The sequence below is a fragment of the Fulvia fulva genome, chromosome 7, assembly GCF_020509005.1.
Source record: "Fulvia fulva chromosome 7, complete sequence".
NCBI lineage: Eukaryota > Fungi > Ascomycota > Dothideomycetes > Mycosphaerellales > Mycosphaerellaceae > Fulvia > Fulvia fulva.
The window spans coordinates 1556423-1564648 of NC_063018.1; the positions used below are offsets into that span (position 1 = coordinate 1556423).

Sequence of the window (8226 nt, forward strand, 5' to 3'; positions counted from 1 at the left end):
AGATCTATATCTCCCCCCTTCTTATTCTTAAACTAGTCGACGTGACTATACGCTTTTATAGCTTTTATGTCGGGATCCTAGAACAGCTATTGTTCTGTAGTGTTTTCTAAGTAGCCTATAAACACGGCTTCTTTTCCTCGGTTCATTAACTTGTCTCTCCTTAAGCCTTGAGGTTGGGCTCTTAGGTCTCTATAGACTATAGCTTTGTATCCCTAGACGCGGAAATAGTCGACTAACGGTACTTAGCTAGTAAAGGCTTCTTCTAGTAAAAGAGCAATACTATTAATGATCGGACTATTAGGCAGTCTGTTTCTAATCATAGTCTATGCTTATAAAGCTTCTAGCTAGAACTTAACTAGTATACTAGAGTCTTTAAGTATAGCCCGGACTATGTTCTTAGAGGCTTGAATTGACCTTTCTACAGGTCTATTCTAAAGAGAGTTGTAGGCATTAGTTGTGTCTATCTAAGTGCTAAACTCCTTCTCCTACTCTTTTAGCAAGGCGAGAATTTCCTTTGTACTATTACTACGGATCGTAGACAGAAAGCACCTTGACTACCGTTCTGCCTAGACCTTCTAATCCCGTAGGGCTATAGGAGCGTCGCTCCTAGCCTTCAAAGGGATTACCCACTTCTTCCTAGAGAAGTTGTCTACAATCTCAAGCCAATATTTATATCCTAGCCTAGAGACTGCGCCCTAAAAAGGCCTATAGATGTCAATAGAGATGAGGGCCAGCCTCTCCCCTTTCCTCTCTATAGTAGGTCCTTTGAACTTCCTTATGTTTATAAGGGAGCAGACCTTGCAATTCTAGTGTTTAGAAGGAATAGGAATAGGATCTTTCTTATTAGTAACTCTATATAGGTTTCTTAGTAGTCCCTTACTAAGGTGTACACATCTTCTATACTATAGCTCCTACTAATCTTCGGACTTAGTATTAGCTATAGCGGTACCGTCACGTTCTTAAGAGAGTATACTAGTATACTATAGCTTAAGAATTTCCGAGATCGAGTAGATAAACGGTACTCCTCCTCGAAGTTTGGTCTAGACAACGGGTTTACTAGACAAGGATTTTAGGGTGAAACTGGGTAGTTAGACAGCAAACTGTTAGCTAAACTAATTCTACGAAACAAGACTAACTCTAAGGCCAGGAACAAACAGGACATTTTCTAAGACAATTTGCTTTCTAGAAGGACTACCTATTACTGCACTTCCTATATATATAGCTTATAGATAGCCACCCCTAACCTTGATCCACTTCCTCTTTTGAAGAGGCTTTAGTGTCCTAAATAGTAAATCTTAGTTAGTTATATATAATGATGTATAAGAGTCAAGTAACTACTCGGACGAGGGGTACTTGCCTTTGGCTTCTATAGTAGAATAGGCAACCTTATCAACATCATCATCTTCTAATAGTATCTCAGAGTCTAATACGTCTTCCTAGGTCGTATAGGCCCTTATAGGCTTACTAGAGGAGGCCTTTGGCTTGCGGCTCTCCTTTATCTACTTTATAAGGTCCGTTATTACCTTAAGGACATTATAAAGGTTTAGTAATAATGACCTCCTACGAGGTGGTAACGGTTATCTCTTAGTAGGGTAGGTAACCCTAGCTGGTTTGTCCTTGTTCCTAACAGCCTACTAAGCTACAGAAAGGTGTAGGCACTTGCTTATAAAATGGTCACTATTATAGAGATAGCACGTAAGCTTGCCCTAGAAACCCTTCTTAGCGAACATAGCTATCCCTTAATAAATCATTGATTCTTGCTTCTCCCTAAGGATTGTAAGAATATCTTATAGTGAGAGATTCACCTAGGCATCAATTGTATCGCGAATTGAGCCAAATGAGTCTAGTAGAGCTACTAAGAGTTGCTAGATCTTTCTGTCCTTAGTCTTAATGTCTTAGAACTAAGGCGAGATTGAAATAGCCCTCCTTATAGTTGAGCTAAGCTCCTACTAGGCGTCATCTATTGACTAGTCCTCTATTATCACGAAATTGGTATATTGCTAAAGCAAACTTCTTCTAGTAGCGAGAAGTCTTCTCTTATATTTGGCTTCAGCCCATTCCTATAACTCCTTTGTATACCGGATCTCGTATATTATCTCTTAGTTATCTGTCGATAGATAGATATACATCTTATATAGGGCCGTTACATTATGCCGTCTGTACGATGCTTTCCTTATCACTTGATCTAAAGGAAGGGATGACTCCGATAATATAGAGGGTGTCGCTAGGGTTATAGCGGGAATGTCCGTAATAATGTCCTCGAGGACCTAGTCAACCTGCTTTAATACTAGGTATATTCTTATTAGCTTGAACTATGTTTCGTAGTTCTCTCTTATTAGAAGAGGTGCTGCTCTCTTTCTTATAAACCTAGTCTCGTTCTCCATTTTTGTAAGTTAAGGGACAGGTTAGCTACCCTTAGGTAATAGGATATATTCGGTCGTACGCGATCGGATCGAAATAGGATAAACCGAACGCGAGGTTAATGTTAGTACTAAGACACTATAGCGTAACTCTCTTAGTAGAGGGGGTTTCTAAGACACTACGGCTCTCTTAGAATGAACAGTTAGTCGATACGAACGCGATGTCCGGAGAGCGACTCTTCTTAGTAAGCTCGCCTACTTGTCTAAGGTATTAGTATAGGCTCCCTAACTCGGAGTCTAATAGTGCCTCACTAGGCTCTTTCACGTCTTATATACACCTATAGCACGGCTATAGCTTCCTATATAATACGGGTGCGGCCTCTAGTCTACCTTCCTTTTGTTCTAAAGAGGAATAACTCTAATACGACTTTGTCGAGGGTGAAATACCGAGTTACTAACCCGGGCTTATAACCTATTAAACAGGTACGAGTTGCGTAGTAGTAGAAGACGGCGGATTATATAAAAGACGAAGAAGGACCTAATAGGATAGCGTGTATCTATATATAGTATCGCCGGTGTTAGTATAGGTAGATACTAGGTGTCCGGATGTTTACTAGCCTATAGGCTAGTAAACCCTAATCACGTAATCTCGTTACATAACACACCTATACCTATATACTTGTCCTACGGCCTATATGTTCTTAATAGAACTTAATATCGTCGCTCTTTAGGTCGAACTTAGTAGGGGCCTTTAGCTCGTTAGAGGACTTGATACTAGTAGTTATATCGGCGTCGTAAGTCGTATATACGGAGATAGGGTTACTATCTAAGTCGGTACTCGGGCGATTCTTCCTACCCTTACGACTACCGTCCTTACGGCTATTCTTACGGCCCTTATTACCGTCGTCCTCGTCGTCTAATAAGTCCGATAAATCCGGGTCTAACTTCTTCTTATTAGGCTTACCTCTATTTTACCGACGCTCTAGTAACTCTTTAGACTCGGTTCGCTAAGGTAGTAGGTCTTACTTTTCCTTAGACTAGCTACGGTCTATCTCTTACTTCTTAAGCTTAGTAATACGCTTCTCGGCTACTACGAGCTTAGTCTCGGTCTCTACTAGCTTACCCTACGCTACCTTATACTACGTACGATACACCTTCGTTATATCTTTAGCCCTTATAAGCTCGTCTAGGTCGATAACAATAGTATTATCGCGCTTAGCGAGCTCCTCCTTTAGTCGCGTAACCTCCTTTTCTAGGGACTGTCTAGTCGCCTATTCCGTATCGATTATATCCTCGAGTCGGTCTATCTAGTCCTTAGTATCTTACGCCTTACGGAGGTTAATACGGTTAGCTATATCGAGCGTAGTATTAAGTTTATACGTACGTCGGTAATCGGACTCGATATTTTAGAGGATCTTATAGATCTACTAGGGATAGTTATAAACCGTCTTCTTGAACTTGTCTATATTAAACCCGTTTAACGAGTCGAAGGCTTCCTAGAAGTTGTCGATAGTAACCCTCCTCTTCCTCGGTACCTTAGTACCCTTATCTTCTATCTTATCCTCGATAAACTCCGCCCTATATAGGTTAGCTAAGTTTAGCTCTATCTCGACCTCCTCTTCCTTAATCGCCTTGAGTTAGTCGAATACCTTCTTATACTACTTACGGTACTAGTTACTCTCGTCGAGAAGCCTATTTACGATATCCTCTTTACGTCCTTAAGTCTCTATCGCCGGGTTCGCGCTATCGTTATCGGGTAGATCGGATAGTAGGGTAAAGAAGGATAATCTATTAAGGGACGCGCAATAAACGCGTCTATAAGTATTCTCTATACTTACGCCTAGTACGCCGGTACCGGTTTATCTCGCTATTATAACTATATTGGCTATAATCTACTTTAAGGTACGACTTAGCGAGTACGATACCTAATCTTAGCACTTCCTCGTATACTATCGCGGTTTCTCTATAATCTCCTAAATATAGCTTCTCGTGTCTCTCTATACGTTAGTAATAATCTATTCGAAGTATTATAAGTAGGTATAAGTACGTATTTAGGTAAGGTATAAGTCGAATAGATGTTCTATCTAAGGGAGGCGCGGAGGGCGCGAGAGTTATATATAGGCGCTAAGCCGCTAGTCGGATTAGTCAGCGGGCGCGAGGTCTAGGCACGTGCCCGCGGGTTTAAGTAAATGTACGCCGGTACGGTAATAGTATACTAATTAGCTCTCTATCTTATATCTCTAGAGGTTAAACTATCTCTTCTAATTATCTCTCCTAAGAATTAGGATTTTGCCTCCCTTCTAATCTATCTTATCTTAGTATAAATCTATAATAGATTAGATATAATAAAACAAGGTGGATATGTTTTAAAGTAGTAGCTTAGATCCTACTAAGGCTTCTAGTATAGAATAGGAAAGTTCGTAGGTATAGATACTAAGGCCTACTTAGTAAAGTAAAGAAGAAGCGGTATAAGGTCTCGGGGCTAGGACATAGGGCTATCTCTCCTAGTAGAGCTTCAAATGACTTACTTAAAGTCCTTCTTAATAGTATCTCGATGTAGTTCTACCTATAGAGTATCTTTAAGGTATTGGCTTTAAGTAAGCCGTATAGAGTCCTTATCTAGGTTACCTATTACTTAGTATCAAACTAAGCTCCTTAATAGGATAGACGGGGTAGACTTCTAATTCCTAGATGTTTTCTACTACGGCAGTAAGGGATATAAGTAATCTATCCTGATATAGGTTGCTCTTATTTCTATATAAACCCGGGCTTATAATCTATTAAATAGGTACGGATTAATAGTAGCGGAGTAGAGTAAGAGATTAATCTTTAACTAACTAATAGTACGAGTATATAGCAATATATTAGGAACTAATATGTTAATTATATTAGATGTCTATCTAAGCTAAAGGGGAGAGAAGGTATCTCCCTATAAGCTAAGTTATCGTAGATACCTTAGGCTACTAGATTACTTCCTAATTATTAACTCCCTTTAAGATGCTATATCTTAATACTTAGCTTCCTTCCGAGCCTATCTACGAGTAAATATATAGTATCGTTAATCTCGTTTAAGAGCCGCTTCTATAGGGTCCGTATTAGCTTATTCTACCTCCTAATTAAGCTAAATATTACGCTTAAAGCGCTACTAAGGTAAATTAACAAAGGGTAGCTTATTAGGTGTATCGAATATATCTAGATAGAAGGTAGATTCGGAGGGGAATTCTAAGGAATACAGGGTAAGGATAAAGATATATAGATAGAAGATAACGGTGGTAAGGTAAATATAAGCGGTAACTATTACTATTACTATTACCTCTACTATAGAGCTACCCTTATAGTATTTATATTATTCTTAAGGAGTAGATTCTCTAATCTACGGGCCTATTGTATTCGAAGTTATCCGGTCGCCTATATTAAAAAACGCGCGACCTTATATATTACCTAATATTAGTTAGATCGACTTCGTTATTACGGTATATTTAAGCGTAGGTCTCGCGCTTTATTTTAAGCTAACGTAGACGTTATCTAAAGGTGTATTAATGTTGTAGTGAAGGCCGTGTGTTTCTTTATAAGGAGCTGTAATATTAAAGTTTAGGTGCGGGCCGCAAGGTGGAGGTCTAGGTGGTTTTGCTTTCTAGAATAAAGACTCACAACTCTTGTAGCCCTGGAACCGATAGGAACAAGACGCTCATAATTGATACCTCTCCCCAGTAGGGAATCAAGCACTTGAGCGCAAATGAGGGCCACAAAGCGCCAGTGCGGCACTCGAAATGTGTCCCACGACTTCACTCGATCTGCTTGGAGAGAGTACAGCGATCCTCTTCTGGCCCTATTTCCTGCTCGCGAGAGCAGCAGTCTAGATTTACCGCGCAGTGCCAGCATACCTAAAACCCACTGCACGAGAGTCTGGATAGGAACATCCTCCGGCCACGATGCATTTGTGCAATGTAAGTATGTACCTCGGAAGCACTGGAGGCAGAGGCATGCGAACGCATTTCACTTGAGCTGATGGCCTAACCTTTTCGTCTTGCGATTCTTCTCTGTGCTCTAGGAGTCTCGGCCAGGATGGTGTTCCTAGCCCTGGCGGCTACTGTGACTTTTCTGAGCTCCTGCTTGCTGCATGTCTTTGCTGCATCAACGCCAGCAGAATATGACTACGTAATCGTGGGCGGTGGAGTCACGGGCTTGGTGGTGACCAGCCGTCTCAGCGAAGATGCCAATGGTACAGTGCTCCTCGTTGAGGACCCGACAACAGAGAGCTAATGTGGCCTGCCACAGTGACCGTACTTGTTATTGAGAGCGGCGAGTCGGTCGACACTGATGGCACGATGATTCCATACAAGGCCAACGATCTGACTGCAAGCGCTGGCCTTACCTGGTCTGATCTTAAGACTCAGCCCGAGCCCGCATCCGGCAACTCTACATTCAATGTATCTGTGGCCAAAGTTCTGGGAGGGGGCTCTGTCATTAATGGCATGGTGTACGATCGTGGCTCCCCTGCTGACTACGATGCCTGGGAAGCACTTGGAAACGAAGGGTGGGGTTGGGATGGCGTGCTGCCCTACTTCAAGAAAGGTACAGTGACCAGAGAACCCGAAGCGGACGCGAAGGTTATGAATCTTCCACTGATTTGCAACACGCACAGGCACCACTTTCCAAGCTCCATCCGCAGAAGTCGCTGATAGCTTCAACATCACCTGGGATCCCGAAGTATATGGAAGCGGCCCGCTGGCCGTGAGCATCAGCGACACGCAGTATCCCGACATCAAGGGTTACTGGGATGCGTGGAAAGCCACTGGAGTTCATGTGCCGATCGACGGAAATAGTGGCGAAGCATATGGACCTTCATGGTATCCTAATACTATGGACAAGAACACAGGCCGCCGAGCTCATGCACGATATGCCTACATCGACCCTGTCGCTCAGCGCAGCAACTTGGAGATCCTCACTCAGACCACAGTCGAGAAAGTGATCCTCGAGAGCGATACCAACACTGCGACTGGCGTACGGGTCATCAACCACATCGACAATCGAACTTCAGTTATCAAAGCCAGGAAAGAGGTCATACTTGCCGCCGGTGCCGTTCAGACGCCGAAGCTCTTGCAGCTTAGTGGTGTCAGACCAAGAGCAATCCTCGAGTCTGCCGCAGTAGATGTGAAGGTTGAGCTCGATGCCGTCGGTTCGAATTTCCAGGACCATCCCTACGCTACTGTGTAAGAGAATAAGCGCTTGCAACTCTCCTCACAGCACACTGACATTGTCACGGCATCTTCAACACATCTACCACCTCTTTCCCGACTTCCAACTCGTTGGCGACCAATGCGACGTTCAATGCTACTGCCTGGGCAGAGTATGAAGCGAACAAGACCGGGTAAGTGCACATTGCCGATCTCAGCAGTAGTCGATGGCTAGATCAACGTGGACTGATATTTGCGTAGGCCCTACACCTACGCCCGTGTTCATCTCGTTGCCAGATATGGCCTCAAATGCCAGCTCTGTGGCGGCCAGTCTCAACAGCCAGGAAGAAACACTGTACCTCCCCAACATCTACAAGACGGACCCTAAGCTGCTGCAAGGCTTCAAGGCTCAGAAAGCCATCATCGCCGGCCTCTTCACGCGGTATGATGCCGCTGTAGCAGAGTTTCCCGTACCCGCAGATGGCACATACGGCCTTGTCGGAGTTGAAAGGCCACTCTCTGGAGGCACCGTCTACATCAACGCCGCGAATCCCACTGGACCCCCAGATATCACCTACAACGCATTTGTCAACCCCATCGATCGCATGATCATGGCTATTGGTCTTCGCTTCTTCCGTACGGTCTGGGCTCGACCTGAGCTGGAGAAGTTCTGGATCTCTGGAACAGTG

General features: G+C 43.3%; 1 protein-coding gene across 1 annotated transcript; it reads left to right on the top strand.

The window, feature by feature from the left end:
• Window positions 1-6425: 6425 nt before the first annotated feature.
• On the top strand, window positions 6426-7577 carry CLAFUR5_10172 (Dehydrogenase xptC; the record flags this gene model as incomplete). The annotated part of the gene is made up of 3 exons (XM_047909320.1): window positions 6426-6582; window positions 6639-6935; window positions 7006-7577. 3 exons carry the CDS (start codon window positions 6426-6428, stop codon window positions 7575-7577), a joined length of 1026 nt encoding a protein of 341 aa, XP_047764728.1.
• Window positions 7578-8226: the final 649 nt, after the last annotated feature.